The sequence below is a fragment of the Mytilus galloprovincialis genome, chromosome 13 (assembly GCF_965363235.1).
Source record: "Mytilus galloprovincialis chromosome 13, xbMytGall1.hap1.1, whole genome shotgun sequence".
Taxonomy (NCBI): Eukaryota; Metazoa; Mollusca; class Bivalvia; order Mytilida; family Mytilidae; genus Mytilus; species Mytilus galloprovincialis.
Window position 1 is genome coordinate 65976848 of NC_134850.1, and position 17250 is coordinate 65994097.

General features: G+C 32.9%; 1 protein-coding gene and 1 long non-coding RNA gene across 2 annotated transcripts in view; one reads left to right on the top strand and one right to left on the bottom strand.

Moving 5' to 3' along the window:
• Positions 1 to 17250, top strand: part of LOC143057776 (uncharacterized) — a 108230-nt gene that overhangs the window by 20628 nt on the left and 70352 nt on the right. Inside the window, exon 3 of the mRNA XM_076231169.1 lies at positions 5458 to 5679. Coding sequence (XP_076087284.1) covers positions 5458 to 5679 — 222 coding nt within the window. The remainder of the gene's footprint in view (positions 1 to 5457; positions 5680 to 17250) is intronic.
• LOC143057877 (uncharacterized) lies at positions 11698 to 16052 on the bottom strand. The gene is made up of 2 exons (XR_012972845.1): positions 15632 to 16052; positions 11698 to 13368 (listed from the first exon to the last, which is right to left on the bottom strand). It is a non-coding gene; the product is annotated as an uncharacterized LOC143057877 (long non-coding RNA).

Genomic DNA, 17250 nt, shown 5'->3' on the forward strand with positions numbered 1-17250 from the left:
TTTTCATGTACCTGGTTTTGAAACACCTGTTCGATTAGACCAAAAGCAAACAAACTTTAATACAAGACCACCTCATGGATTGGTATTATATTATCGAAATGATTGTATACTTCACAATACAGTCACTTTCTCAACTCCATCTTTAGAGTTTGTTATAGCAGACATAATATCACCCAGCAAAGGTCTTTTTCAGGTTATCTTTGTTTACAAAGCACCAAACTGCAAATTGCAACAACTAAAAGATACTTTCCTTGCAAACCTTCTTCCTGATGTGTATTTAAGACATCCAAAAATTATCATAATGGGAGACTTTAATATTGATTTAAACACTGGGAACACTTCTTTTTTAAAGTTCATGAGAGATTCATTTTGCTGTTCACAAATTGTGTCTAAACCTACTACATCTTATGGTACATTGTTGGACTTAATTTTCCTAAATTTTGATAGTAAGGTAAATTTTGAAACAGATGTTCTTGATTCCTATTGGTCAGATCATAAAGTTATATATGTAGCCATTGAAACACAATGATTCAGTGTAATGATTATTTTATATTCCGAAACCAGCTCTGTTTGAAACAACGAAAATTAAACCCGCTGAAAAACATGACACATTTGCGGTTGCTAAAAAAGGCAACCACAAATGTGCAGGAGTGGTTTTAAAGGAAAAGGGGTTTCCACTCCAACAGATTTGCCTTTTCATAAGTAGGAATAGAAATGAGTTGGCTTCAAGACTCCTGGTATCCAGTTTTACCTGTATAGAAGAAAGCTTCTTTATAAAGCTTTCTTCTTTATAGGTACACTGGATTAACGGTAGCTGAGGTACAGAAATTTGAAACTGTGTTTCTTTGATTGGAGACATCAAATTTTAGAACCTCTACTACCTGAATGCTCATTGTATCAGTGGAGAGTTGTGTGCACTTCGCATGTGAACACTCCTGATATTTACTTGTTATAAATGTATATATATATATAATTCTTTAAATATTTGTTTTTGAATACAATCAAAAGCCATTGCTTTAATATAGATGTAAAAAGGGAGTTTTGAAGACCACAAGTTCCATGCCTCATTTCTCTTCCTACAAAATGATTAAATTTAACTGCCTGTTTGATGAACTATGATTAAATAATCAAAATGTTTATGAATGTTGAAATCCTTGCTGTTATGTACATATATTCATTGTAATTTTTCATATATCTATAACTTGTTACAATTTACAATAATTTTGTTCACTATATATATATATATGATATACTAAACATTTGTCATGATTAAGTATGTACAGTTTACTTTTTGTAATGCCAAATTAATCTGTATATTTATCTCATCCAATATTCATTGACTTTTCTGTTTAAGAAATGCTCTCATGTTCATATCAGACATAACAAATCAGTTTCTGTACAAATACCACATATTTTATTATAATATAATTACTTGGAGTTCTCAAAATTGAAAAACAATCCATAAATCCAACATTTTTTATTTCTTATGATTTCAATTATGTCTTATTCTAAGTACAGGTTTATCAAAATGTGTAAATCATTAATTCATGCAAAGGGTTAAATGTTGAGAAAAAAAAGTCAAATATTGCAATAATTTGTCATTCTACTCAACTATGTGGTTGCATTTTTGCTTTTACATTTGATAAATATGTAGAAGTCATTTATAAAACAGAAACTAATGAACAATTCATGTAAACATTTACTTTATAGAGAAGAAATTTGTGAACATTTGCTTAATATAGAAGAAATTTGTGACATTTGCTTATTAGAGAAGAATTTGTGAACATTTGCTTAATAGCAGAAATTTGTGACATTTGCCTATTAGAGAAGAATTTGTGAACATTAATTTGCTTAATAGAGCAGAAATTTGTGAACATTTGCTGAATAGAGCAGAAATTTGTGAACATTTGCTTAATAGAGAAGAAATTTGTGACATTTGCCTATTAGAGAAGAATTTGTGAACATTTGCTTAATAGAGCAGAAATTCGTGAACATTTGCTTATTAGAGCAGAAATTTGAGAACATTTGCTTATTAGAGAAGAAATTTGAGAACATTTAATGACTGTTTTATGATAAGCCAATGTAAAGTAAATTCAGTAAACTAACTGCTGAAGAAAATAAGAATTATAAAGATTGTTTCAGTTGTTGTTATATTAACATCATTCAACAATTAATAAATGTATGGAGTAAACTCTTGAATCTTGCATTAAAGCAAATCCACCAGAACTGATACATTGTATGAATACAGTTTAAAACAGAGATACTATGGACTATAACTCAGTATACCATGAATAGAAAAGAAACAAAAATAACAAATACTTTGACAGTTGTTAAATGCTCAAGAGGAAATAAATTATATATATATAGAATCTAAACAAATTATATATAGAATCTAAACTCTTTAAGTTGGAAAAGTCTGTTGAATATTCTTCTCAACAAGGCTTTACAAATTAACTTCAAGTCATTTTGAAGGTCAAGTTATGGAAACAATAATCATATCATAATATAATCGCTGTGTCGCTTTTTATATATACTGTTTTTACTGTCATATTTTGACTTTGAAAATGTGTTTTTATAGAATGTAAATATTGTTCTATAAATGAAGTGTTTAATGCACATATATAAAAAAAAAATGTATAAGACAATGAATATTATAATGCATTATTTGAAGTATTTGATGTGTTCAAATTTTTCATAATAAACAATTAAATTTGATGTCTTTTATTATTTTTCACACCCCATTCATTTTTGAAATTGATTGGAACAAAACCTCCAGTCAAGAAGAGAAAAAAAATGAGTTGGAGACAAACATGGTCACAACCCAAAAATGACAAACAAATAGCAGCTTCACACATGTTAGAACTACTATAAAGGTCGTCTCTATTTAAGCTAGCAAAACTTAGTTCTCTCTGTCTACCTTCTTGTTCAATTCAAGTAATACATATTCATTTTGAATCTTAATTTAAAGGTCAGGTCACCACTCATAAAAGATGATAATCTTGGGTCCAGTGAAAAGATTGATACAGTTGATCTGTTGTCATTCTCCATAATGATCAGTAACTTTGCTGTCATAACTAATTGAACAACTTATATATGATGAACATGTCAAAATCAATTAAAGTTTCCTTAATGATCCTTGACCAGTAATGATAGCGTCTGGCATATGTAGTCCTGGTATCGATGATGAGTTTATATAGAACAAATATATAGACATGTATGTCCATGAGAGAAAAACACAATACTTGAAAAGTGTGTTTTAGACCTCAAAACTGAAAATAATAAACTGGTTGAAAGTAGTTCAATCACAAGAAAAATTAGATTTTGGTTCACAAAGTTTTCTTTAACAAAAAGTATTATTGTATGTCGTGCATCAATTGTCAACAAAAATCTAAGGTGAGCGACACAGGGTCCTTGGACCCTCTAGTTTGTTATTATCTTGAATATTATAATATTGATATAGAGATAAACTGTAAACAGCAATAATGTTCAGCAAAGTAAGATCTACAAATAAGTCAACATGACCAAAATGGTCAATTGACCCCCTAAGGAGTTATTGTCCTTTATAGTCAATTTTTAACAATTTTCATAAAATTTGTAAATGTTTACTAACATTTTCTACTGAAACTACTTGGCCAAGTTCATTATAGATAGTGATAATTGTAAGCAGCAAGAATGTTCAGTAAAGTAAGATGTACAAACACATCACCATTACCAAAACACAATTTTCATGATTTTGTCATGAAGCCATCTGCTTCCTTTGTTTAATATTCACAAAGACCAAGGTGAGCGACACAGGCTCTTTAGAGCCTCTAGTTTGGCTATTATCTTGAATATCATTATAGATAGAGATAAACTGTAAACAGCAATAATGTTCAGCAAAGTAAGATCTACAAATAAGTTAATATGACTAAAATGGTCAGTTGACCCTTTAAGGAGTTATTGCCCTTTATAGTCATTTTTACCAATTTTTCTTAATTTTTTCTGATCTTTTACAAAAATCTTCTCCTCTAAAACTACTTGTCCAAAATTAACCATACTTGGCCATAATCATCATTGAGGTATCTAGTTTAAAAGATGTGTGCGGTGACCCTGCCAAATAACCAAGATGGGAGCCATGGCTAAAAATAGAACATAGGGGTAAAATGTAGATTTTGGCTTATAACTCTGAAACCAAAGATTAAGAGCAATCATCATAATCAGATGTGGGGGTTAAATTGTTTGGAACTCAAAAGGAATATACTTTTCTAATACTTTGTATAAATTACTAATGTCTGAACCATTCAAAATGGGGTTCAATTCAAAGTTTTGAATTATTGGGGTTCTTTGCTGAATCTATTCAATCTAACTGTGTATTTAGATTATTGATTTATGCCATGTTTTTAAATTGGTACACATTAAGGGCCAAAGGGTCAAAATTAAACTTTGTTTAATTCATCAAACATTGAACTATTGTTGATTTTTAGCTCACCTGGCCCAAATGTGTCGGGTGACCTGGTTAACCAACCAAAATGGCCGCCACGACTAAAAATAGAACATTGGGGTAAAATGCAAGTTTTGGCTTATAACTCAAAAACCATAGCCTTTAGAGCAAATCTGACGTGGGGTAAAATTGTTTATCAGGTCAAGATCTATCTGCCCTGAAATTTTGAGATGAATTGGACAACCCTTTATTAGGTTGCTGCCCCTGAATTGGTAATTTTAAGGAAATTTTGCTGTTTTTGGTTATTATCTTGAATATTATTATAGAAAGAGATAATCTGTAAACAGCAATAATGTTCAGCAAAGTAAGATTTACAAATAAGTCAACATGACCAAAATGGTCAGTTGACCCCTTAAGGAGTTATTGCCCTTTATAGTCAATTTTTAACAATTTTCATAAAATTTGTAAATTTTTACTAACATTTTCCACTGAAACTGCTGGGCCAAGTTCATTACTGATAGAGATAATTGTAAGCAGCAAGAATGTTCAGTAAAGTAAGATGTACAAACACATCACTATCACCAAAACACAATTTTGTCATGAATCCATCTGCTTCCTTAGTTTAATATTCACATAGACCAAGGTGAGCGACACAGCCTCTAGTTATATGACCACAAACAAATTTTGTGGTCGTATACTGGTATACTGGTATCACGTAGTCTTTGTCAGCATCGTCTGAAGACATTTAGATTCCAGACAATAACTTTAGGATAAAGAAATAGACATCAATGAAATTTATGCACAAGGTTTATAATCTCAAAAGAAGTTTGGGATTGATTTTAAGAGGTTATGGTACCAACAGTATACGAATTTTGGGCCAGGAAGGGAAATAAGAAATTGCGGGAGGGGACAATCATAATAAGAAAATTTCTTCAAATCATATAATGTAATCAAGTGTAAGTCTAACATTAATTATTGCTGACATGTGATTAATAATGGCTCACAAATTGTAAAAGTTTCTTCTGTTTTATTTATAGGTTTTGAGAATCATAATGTGGCAATGTTTAACAGTGGCAGACAACAGACAATACAAGTCAGTGGCCTTTCCAGCTTTTGGAACAGGAAAACTTCATTACCCATCGAGACAAGTGGCTGAAACAATGATAGATATCATTTACAAGTTTGGAGTGATATATCAGGAGACTTCATTGAGGGATATTCAGATTGTGCTTCACAGCAAAGACACCGGTAATATTCAGGTAATATTAGAGTTAAATATGGATGTTTTAGTTAAAGTGATAATAAAATTAGTTGGTTTTTTTTTCAGCAGAAATGTTATATATTTTTGTCAATTGCAAGACTGTGACTTTTGTCGCAATAGTGAGACATAGGAATCCTACATTCTATTTGCTTCGTAGTCAGCAGTGACCACATATAGTCACTTTGTGGTTATAGTTTTTGAAATTTTAATAACTTTCTTAAACTATTTTGGATTTCTTCCAAAATTGGGCAGAAGCTTGTTTGTTATCATATATAGTATTCAAAAGTAAATTTTGTTTACAAAAATATCATGGTTATCCTTATTTTACTTATAAATGGACATAGGTTTTTTTCCAGTAGCATTAAATTCACTCTGTAGTTAAAGTTTTCAAAATTTTGATAATTTTTTGAAAATATCCTGAATTATACCGACCTTGGGCAGAAGCTTGTTTATGATTGAAAGCTTGTATCTTAAAAGAAATTTTATAAAAATGTATTTCCTGTTTTTCCTTATATCACTTTAATATACATGGACTTTTCTTCCAGTTAACATTACAAACAATCTGCAGTAAAAGTTTCTAAAACATTTATGAGATTCATAAACCTTCCTGGATTACATACCAAACTTCTTACAATCAATTTATAGTATCTAGAGGAACATTTTTAATATTTTTTTCCTCCAGTTTTGTTGAGTGTGCAACTAACAGCAAAAGTAGGTGAGACACATGTTTGAATTTGGGTTGCATCACAGGGGGCGGCTACCGTGGTGTTAACTCACTTCTTAAAAGCTTTATATTTTAGAAGGTGGAAGACCTGGATGCTTCATACTTTATATATAGATGCCTCATGTTACGAAATTTCTGTCAGTCACATGTCCAATGTCCTTGACCTCATTTTCATGGTTCAGTGACTACTTGAAAAAAAAGTTAAGATTTTTTGTAATGTTAAATTCTCTCTTATTAAGAAGTAAATTCCTTGCATTATCCTCATGCCCATCAGACAGTTTTCACTTGACCTCGACCGCTTTTCATGGATCAGTGAACAAGGTTAAGTTTTGGTGGTCAAGTCCATAACTCAGATACTATAAGCAATAGGTCTTGTATATTTGGTGTATGGAAGGACTGTAAGGTGTACATGTCCAACTGGCAGGTGCCATCTGACCTTGACCTCATTTTCATGGTTAAGTGGTTATAGTTATTTTTTGTGTTATAGTCTGTTTTTCTTATACTGTATGCAATAGGTTAACTTTATTTTGTGTATGGAATGATTGTAAGGTGTACATGTCTAGTAGGAAGATGTCATCTGACCTTGACCTCATTTTCATGGTTCAGTGGTTAAAGTTAAATTTTTGAGTTTTGGTCTTTTTTTTCTAATTCTATATGCAAAAGGTCAACTAAATTTGATGTAAGGAAATATTTTATGAACTATATGTCAGTCCCACAAGTTTAATTTGACCATGACCTCCTTTTCACGGTTCATTGCTCAGTGTTAAGTTTTTTTTTCATAATCCATAAGCAATAGGTCAACTATATTTGTTGTTTGGAAGAATTTTTAGCTGTACATATCTACCTGGTATTGTTCATCTGACCTTGACCTTCTTTTCATGGTTCATTGGTCAATGTTTAGTTTTCTTGGTTAATGTTAAGTTTATGTGACAGTTGTAATAAAGCTTTATATTGAGGACTATCAACATAATATCAATGATTAGTAAAGAAGCCGAGACATTTCAGCGTGTGAACTCTTGTTGCTTATAACTCTGAAACCAAAGTATTTAGAGCAAATCTGTAAAACTGCAAACAGCAATAATTTTCAGCAAAGTAAGATCTACAAATAAGTAGTCAAATGACCAAATTGGTCAATTGACCCCATCAGGAGTTATTGGCCTTTATAGTAAATTTTACCAATTTTTCTTCAATTTTTGTAATCTTTTACAAAAATCTTCTTTTCTGAAACTACTAAGACAAAATGTAACTAAACTTGTCCACAATTATCATAAGAGTATCTAGTTTTAAAAATGTGTCAGATGACCCTGCCCGCGAACCAAGATGGCAGACATGGCTAAAAATAGTGCATAGGGTAAAATGCAGTTTTTGGTTTATATCTCTGAAACTGAAGCATTTAGAGCAAATCTGACTGGTAGCAAAAATGTTCATCAGATTTAGATATATCTGCCCTGAAATATTCAAACAAATCCGACAACCAGTTGTTGGGTTGCTGCCCCTGAGTTAGTAATTTTACGGAAATTTTGCATTTTTTGCTATTATCTTAGATATTATTATACATGTAGTATCTAATGATATCTTATACTATAAATTATGATTTTAACCTTATTTTACATGATTGTCAAAGCATCAGTAAGTACAGGTGAGCGACACAGGCTCTTTAGAGCCTCTAGTTTTTGGGGAAAGACGGCTTCAAGCCGTCAATTCCCTAATGGGATTGGCCAGAGTATCATTCCCTCACGTCAATCATTTTGTTTTGATAGTTTGGAAACCCCCTCAAAATGTCATACTGAAATTGATGACAAGGAGAACAGATTGACTTTAAATACATTTTTTACACATTTCCCTTCTGTTTCTCGTGAAATTATCGTATATTGAGCTTTCCCTTACACTGTATACGTTTCTTTTACAGTCCGGAAAAATCAGTATTACTAAATATTCTAAATATATCTAACCTAGTGACGTCATTGTTGGAATGCCACACTACACAGGGATATCCTTTATTCATTATAAAAATTATTCACAGTATTTGTATACTAATTTAAAATCCGTATTTGTTAAATGTAAACCTAATGATGTTTGTTGTAGTGTAGATGATTCACACACCAACATGCAATGCTTTAATCTGAGGCTATAATCAGATAATTTGTAGGTCAACTTTCGCGGTAAACAATGTCAATGGGGATACATAAGATTGGGGAGAGAAACGACAGTTTTCATTGTTTCTGTAAAGTTCTCTTTTTAGAATCTTCCTCCAATTCAGGAGCACCTCAATTGATGAGTAATTATACACTTAAATCAAAGTAAGTGACAATGTGACATTTAGTATCTAATAAGTAGTCTTCTATATAAAAAAAAAATTGTGTACCAACATAATTATTGAAATGGTTTATACAAACAAGCCAAGTTTGTAATCTGTTGTCTCCTATTGTTATTCTTTTCTGTAGTCTCCTATTTGTTTTTCTAAGTGTAATGTTTTATATTTATTGAGTCTCATAAAGTGAAATATTGTTTCTGTAGTTGTATAATTTGTCACTGAAGAGACATATTTTGTCGAAATGCGCATCTGGTGCAACAAAATTGGTACCGTTGATTTTATTACTACCACTAGGTCGATGCCTCTGCTGGTGGACTATTAGTCCCCGAGGGTATCACCAGCCCAGTAGCCAGTACTTCGGTACTGGCATGAAAATACGGATTTTTTGTGTTATTTAAATTTGGTGTTACAAAATATTCGAAATTATTATAAATTCAGGAATGTATCTCCCTCATGCAAAGCTCTGATTCCTTTCACGAATTTGACTATACTTTTTGGACCTTTTGGATTATAGCTCTTCATCTTTTATATAAGCTTTGGATTTCAAATATTTTCGCCACGAGCATCACTGAAGAGACATATTTTGTCGAAATGCGCATCTGGTGCAACAAAATTGGTACCGTTGATTTTATTACTACCACTAGGTCGATGCCTCTGCTGGTGGACTATTAGTCCCCGAGGGTATCACCAGCCCAGTAGCCAGTACTTCGGTACTGGCATGAAAATACGGATTTTTTGTGTTATTTAAATTTGGTGTTACAAAATATTCGAAATTATTATAAATTCAGGAATGTATCTCCCTCATGCAAAGCTCTGATTCCTTTCACGAATTTGACTATACTTTTTGGACCTTTTGGATTATAGCTCTTCATCTTTTATATAAGCTTTGGATTTCAAATATTTTCGCCACGAGCATCACTGAAGAGACATATTTTGTCGAAATGCGCATCTGGTGCAACAAAATTGGTACCGTTGATTTTATTGTATAGTTGTTGGAGTGAGTGGTTGCCAATACTTCTTGTCTTTGCCTCTAGTGTCAGTGATCAAAACATTTCAGGTCACCAGTGGCAGGCTTACTAAATTTGTATAGACATAAATTTATTTACCTTTCCCAAAGATCAAGGCATCAATAAGCAAGCCTTCCATTGATAAGATGAAATGTTTAATGATCACATCAACTTATATTTTAACAGGTGTAACTTTTGAGGTAAAATTTTTTCTTCTGTTTGTATTAATGAGCAAGTCTTGACTCTACACTTACTCAAAGTAACACTCTCATAATAGAACAAATCTCAATTAAAGTCCAGATCTCATCCTTGTAATTGAGCAAATACCAGCTCCGAAAAACAATACCAAATGTAACATAAGGGATATCTGTGTGTAAACCAAAACATGGTCTTAGCAAATCATACTGGCTTAAAGCAGAAAGATATATTAGAATGAATAATAATTTTATTATAAAAAACAATTAATCAATCTGGTTTTGGCCTAAGGGAAACACTCAGCATACAAAACAATTTTGAGTTCCTGCCTGAGCAAGTCAGCTTGCAACCTCCAGTGTGAGGAAGAACCTGCCTGCCCGACAATACGCCAGCCGGGGAATGTGAAGCGAGGGTTCTCCACTTAGGTGATGAGACTAGGCGTCTCATCTGCAGCCGGTGTGTGCAAGGTCTGCATGGGGATAGCCCATGTACTTGTGAAGTAGCAGGGGTCTATCAATCTGGCGCTGGAATAAATTTGATAAAATTTTTCCCCGAAATGCTTGGGGATGAATGAAATTTTAGAAATAACCAGTGATAAAATTCCATCAAGGAATTGAAATTAAAAAATAAAATATATATCACTAGTAAAAACTGAGATGTTTCCCTTGTCATGAAACATTATTGAAGGTGTTAGGTCGGTGGATGGTGGGTGGTAAATTAAATAATAGCACTGTAAAACTATATCAACTAGTCAAGCCTGCTATGAACCAAAAAAGTGATTATACAAAGACCATGCATATGGCTTCACACACAGATAGGGTACATCAATCAACAGTGGGAGGAGTCTGGCCTCACTGACCTTTAGATAATGTACTAATTGTTGTGTAATTATTTTCTATAAGATCTGGTATCATAATCTGCATTTCTTCACCAACTGTGATTGTTTATGACATGTATCTGATTAAGAAAAGATTAGAGTGTGCCTCCTAGTGAGATTCCAGTTGTAACTTCAAAGTGTCAAATGCCAGGGATTTAACCTCAAGATGTACCAAGTGGTCTGTGTATGTTAATTAAAAGTATCAATAATGTCAGCATCTTTATTATCACATTAATTATTAAGTGTAAGCTGGAATGTCAGTTTGTATAAACAGTACTTATATTATTATATATAAGTACCATATTTATACAAACAAGCCAAGTTTGTAATCTGTTGTCTCCTATTGTTATTCTTTTCTGTAGTCTCCTATTTGTTTTTCTAAGTGTAATGTTTTATATTTATTGAGTCTCATAAAGTGAAATATTGTTTCTGTAGTTGTATAATTTGTATAGTTGTTGGAGTGAGTGGTTGCCAATACTTCTTGTCTTTGCCTCTAGTGTCAGTGATCAAAACATTTCAGGTCACCAGTGGCAGGCTTACTAAATTTGTATAGACATAAATTTATTTACCTTTCCCAAAGATCAAGGCATCAATAAGCAAGCCTTCCATTGATAAGATGAAATGTTTAATGATCACATCAACTTATATATATTAACAGGTGTAACTTTTGAGGTAAAATTTTTTCTTCTGTTTGTATTAATGAGCAAGTCTTGACTCTACACTTACTCAAAGTAACACTCTCATAATAGAACAAATCTCAATTAAAGTCCAGATCTCATCCTTGTAATTGAGCAAATACCAGCTCCGAAAAACAATACCAAATGTAACATAAGGGATATCTGTGTGTAAACCAAAACATGGTCTTAGCAAATCATACTGGCTTAAAGCAGAAAGATATATTAGAATGAATAATAATTTTATTATAAAAAACAATTAATCAATCTGGTTTTGGCCTTAGGGAAACACTCAGCATACAAAACAATTTTGAGTTCCTGCCTGAGCAAGTCAGCTTGCAACCTCCAGTGTGAGGAAGAACCTGCCTGCCCGACAATACGCCAGCCGGGGAATGTGAAGCGAGGGTTCTCCACTTAGGTGATGAGACTAGGCGTCTCATCTGCAGCCGGTGTGTGCAAGGTCTGCATGGGGATAGCCCATGTACTTGTGAAGTAGCAGGGGTCTATCAAACTGGCGCTGGAATAAATTTGATAAAATTTTTCCCCGAAATGCTTGGGGATGAATGAAATTTTAGAAATAACCAGTGATAAAATTCCATCAAGGTCCAAAAACTCAGATGGAACAGCTGAGTGCCCCCAAGGATTTAGGATTAAGATTTTTTCACCTTCAATAAAGTCATGAGAAAAAAAAATATATATATAAAAAATAACAATGGAAAAATCTATGTACATGAATGTGTAGATCTGTATTCTAAAAACATTATTATGTTCATGTTAATATTTTCCTAACAATTCTTGTGCATATTTAATTGAAGTAGATGACACTCTTATATACCTGCAGTAACTATCAGAGGACCAACGTCCTAGTGTTTTGACCAAATGGTCTTCAATATGTGCTTTACCTGCAGTAGTGGCAGCTCCTATGCGTAGGCTATGACCATTATAGTGATCAGGATTGAAGCCACATATACTAAGTACTTGTTTTATACAATTAATGAAATAATTCCTTTCTAATGCCAAAGCATTTTGTGAGATAAAAAGTGGATCAGATGGGAGACCTTGTTTAAGACTCTCTCTAACTTGTAAATATTTGACTAAGATTTTAAAAGGACAAATTTGATTTTTTACTTTATGGAGTTGAATATCTACACCTTTCCTGAAAGGGTCTGTTGTAGACTGTTTCAATTTCAAAATTATCATATCTTTATGCAAAATAATATCTCCAATACATAAATTAACAGATGGGTCAAATTGGTTGGCTTTCAAGACAGTAAATTCTCCACATCTCATAAAGCCATAAAAACCTACAGTACATACTGCTTCTAGCATTAAATCAATAAAAGGGGTAAACACACCTTGTCTTAGACGAAATATAATTTTCTCTAAAATTTCGAAAGTAATAGGTAATCTTTTCTTGTTATTTGGTTTTTGAAGTTTTTTGACAGAGTTCAAAATGTAGGAGAGTCTATCTAAGGGTGTGTTGTTGTCAGATTCTAAGGGATCCTTACAATTATTTTTTAAATATTTGTATCTTATTCCACATAAATACAATTTTATGGTAGAATACTGTAGTTTCAAAAAATGGAAACAATATGCAGTAAAATAAATCAAAATGTCTTCTGAAATAGGTGGTAGGTAATTAAATTTAAAATTGTTCAGCAACATAAATCTCTCAAAATGTTTAAATCCAGTTTCATATGCACTTCTTGTTTTGCTTGCAATAGCAATATTCCAAAGTTGATGAACTATTTTGTTCAGGACCACATTACTTCTGAGCTGGGTGGGCACTGATGAGGTTGAAGTGCTGCATTTGGAGCCAGCCTGCGGAAACGGTCCATCTGAAATCGAGACAAAGCGTCACTTATTTCATTTTCATATCCTGGTACATGTTTTGCACTGAAATGAAAGTTATATTTACAGGCACACCATGTTAATTGTCGCATTAAACTCATGATCTGTAAGCATTTAGAGCGACCTTTTTTCACTATTGCAACTGTTGCCTCATTATCACACCAGAAAAGAATACGTTTTTTAGACCACTTGGAACCCCATAGAATAGCTGCCACTACAATAGGATACAGTTCCAGGAAAGCCATTGAATATTTTTTCTCATCTGGTAATTCCAAATTTCCTGACCATGAAGAAGAAAACCATTCTCCTTTATGATAACCACCGAAGCCTTTAGTTGATGATGCATCTGTAAAGAGTTCCATGTCGAAGCTTGAAATGTAATCTTTATTGTAAAACATATTTACTCCATTCCAATTGCTAAGAAAACGCAACCAAAAGTATAAATCTGTTCGGCACTCCTTAGTTAGGTGAACATAATGGTGCAGATCATTGACGGTACAGGACAGATTAATAAGATATGAAACAAAGGTTCGACCAGGAAGAATCACCCTTGAAGCAAAATTTAGATGACCTAAAAGCTGTAAAAGTTCCCTTTTAGTGCATTTTCTTTTCCTATAATAAATTTTTGAGATGAACTCACAAATACGTTCAACTTTATTAGTTGGTAGTCGAGCTTCCATTTTTTCAGTGTCCAGTATAATACCCAGATACTCCAAACATTTGACAGGACCTATAGTTTTGTGACTAGCTACTGGTATGTTAAGCTTTTTAAAAATCATCATCATAATTGCCATTGTTCTTTCTCCATCTGCTGATGGTGAATCAATGGTCAAAAAGTCATCAAGCAAATGTAATATGTTTAGAATTTTGTAATTTTGTGTTGCTATGTGGCAAATAGCTTGGGACACATGATCAAAAAATTTTGGGCTGGAACGACAACCAAAGGTTAATCTAACAAAAAAATAATACATCTCACACCATTTTATACAGAAAAATGGCCACTGGCTTGGAAAGATAGGACAAATTTTGAATGCGTCTGAAATATCGAATTTACAAAGCCAGGAGTTCCTTCCTAGACGCAAAATTATATCAATGGCATCATCTATCTTGACATAGGACATTGAACAATTATTTTTATCAATCAAATCATTTATGCTTGAATGTTCATCATCATTGTGAGGGGAGGATAAATCTAATATTAAGCGTTTTTTGTTTGAGTATTTCCCCTCTGCTATCCCTATGGGACTAACCCTATAATTCTGAAAGGGGAGGTTGTTAAAAGGCCCGTACATGTATCCTCTCTCTACCTCAACTGATATTAAGGCACTTGTAATTTCTGGTTGTGACCTTGCTGAAAAACTATTTCTGCATTCTTTTGTAGGTAAATTTACTTCTGATATCATAGTATCAAAACCCTTTCGTAGACCATTACATAAATATTTTACAAATGATTTGTCAGGATAACTTAATAGTTCAATTTCGAGCTTATCCACATTAATTGGGGAAGTAGCTTCCTTTGGAAAGTCCTCTAATACTAGTCATTTTTTAAAATGTTTCCCACTATTCTGAGATGAAATAGGTAAAAGGGGTTTCGCAAGTGAATTCTGCTCTCCACCTTTGTTTGAGACTCTGCAATTTGGTAGGGAGTGGTTAGATAGGTTACACTTGGAACAGACATGCCTATAGGAACAGTTGATCCTTGTGCACCCCCTGGCAGTGTTGAAATTGTTGCAAACCTCTTCCCCCTTGAAATATACACGTGTTCTGCCATTTTTGTCTAACTTATCGGATGAAGGACCTGAATCAATGGAAGCTTCAAACTGCCTTGAATTTTTGTTAAAATGTGACTGGTAATTCCCAGAAGTTTGTAGTGAACAGAAAGCTGTGGTATGATCTGCCATATTACAGATATTACAAATGTTTATGCTAGCCCCAGCTGTAACTAAATTTAAAATATCACGATCCCTTTTACTCCAATCAATTTTTACAAACTTTTCTCTTAACAAAGTTGCAGCTTTTGCAGAGAACATTTTATGGTAATCATAAAACTTATCTCCAAAAAAGTTGCATATATCAATGATGTCGTCTTGATATGCGTCCAATTCGGCACGCCTATCTGGGAAAACAGTTGTCATAACCCTTTTAAATTTTCCAAAAGCCCTAATAAATTCCTGCAAAGACAACTTTCTGTTCAAACGTGGATCAGGCTTTCCTGAAACATTTAATTCTATACCATTAGCCAAAATATTATTTGTTTGGGGACATTCATATTTTGGTATTAACAGAGATGCCAAGTTAATATCCTTACCCTCAATGATCTGTTTTTGAAGAATAGGAGAAATGATATCCACATTTGAAAAAGAATCTGAGCGCACTCCTTGAAATCCATGTTGAGTAGATGAGTCTCGGGCATCTAACTGCTGTACGGTTGGAGACGGATAAATCAAATCCTGTTGTAATCCTGTTTGAAATATGGGAATATTCGGGGAACTTGATCCATGTGATTAGTTGTAGAACTTTGAGCTTTATACCATTGCTGAAGGTTGAATCCACTGCTGTCAGTATTAGTCCCTTTGTTTAAATTCTGGTTAAAATGATTCAAACTTTGTTGAAAGCCACTGAAACAATGTGCCAGCATGGTAGACATTGTAGCCATACTGTTGAAATTAGAGTTCTGCATTGGAATGTCATTGGTAATTCCACCTGTATTACTGCTTATTACTTGATGGTTTACACTCATTGTGTCCTGTTCTGCCAAGGAAGTATTGGGAACAGGAATATTGTTTATGTCCAAAGAGGCTAAAGGTTGTACATTGGTCCCACTGTCTGTTACAGCTACTTCAGGTTCTGTACTCAACGGATTGGATGTATCATTGTCAGAAATAGTCCTGTTTTGTTGAATTTGTGGTGTAGTAATCCCACTTGTGTTAGAATTTTCGATATATAGTTGTTTTAATACCGATTTGGGTAAAGAACTTGGAGTTTTTATGCCTTTTTTGTCCAATTCTTCTCGAAATTTTTGTGAAGTCCAGTTGGATGGATTGTTTAAATCCCATTGTCTATCAGAAATAGCTGAATTTGCATATGGAGTAACTCTATTCCTTCTTGTGCGAACAACTTTTCCTCTGCCAGACATTATGTCACGAGTGAATAAAATAATCCAAATTATAAGTAGTTGTTTAAATTGAATATTAAATTAAATAATAGCACTGTAAAACTATATCAACTAGTCAAGCCTGCTATGAACCAAAAAAGTGATTATACAAAGACCATGCATATGGCTTCACACACAGATAGGGTACATCAATCAACAGTGGGAGGAGTCTGGCCTCACTGACCTTTAGATAATGTACTAATTGTTGTGTAATTATTTTCTATAAGATCTGGTATCATAATCTGCATTTCTTCACCAACTGTGATTGTTTATGACATGTATCTGATTAAGAAAAGATTAGAGTGTGCCTCCTAGTGAGATTCCAGTTGTAACTTCAAAGTGTCAAATGCCAGGGATTTAACCTCAAGATGTACCAAGTGGTCTGTGTATGTTAATTAAAAGTATCAATAATGTCAGCATCTTTATTATCACATTAATTATTAAGTGTAAGCTGGAATGTCAGTTTGTATAAACAGTACTTATATTATTATATATAAGTACCATATTAAAAAAAAAAATAATAAAAAAAAAAATGTTGCTTTTTGTAGTTTATACCTATTGAGATTGGGGAGAGCAACTGCAGTTTTCATTCTTTCTGTAAAGTTATATGTTTTTAGAATCTTTCTCCAATTAAGGAGCACCTCAATTGATGAGTAATTACCCACTAAAATGAAATTTAATGTATCTGAACATTAAAAATGTCACGTTAAGTATATATATGATAAGTAGTCATCAATTAAAAAATAATTTTGAATACCAACATATCCCTACTG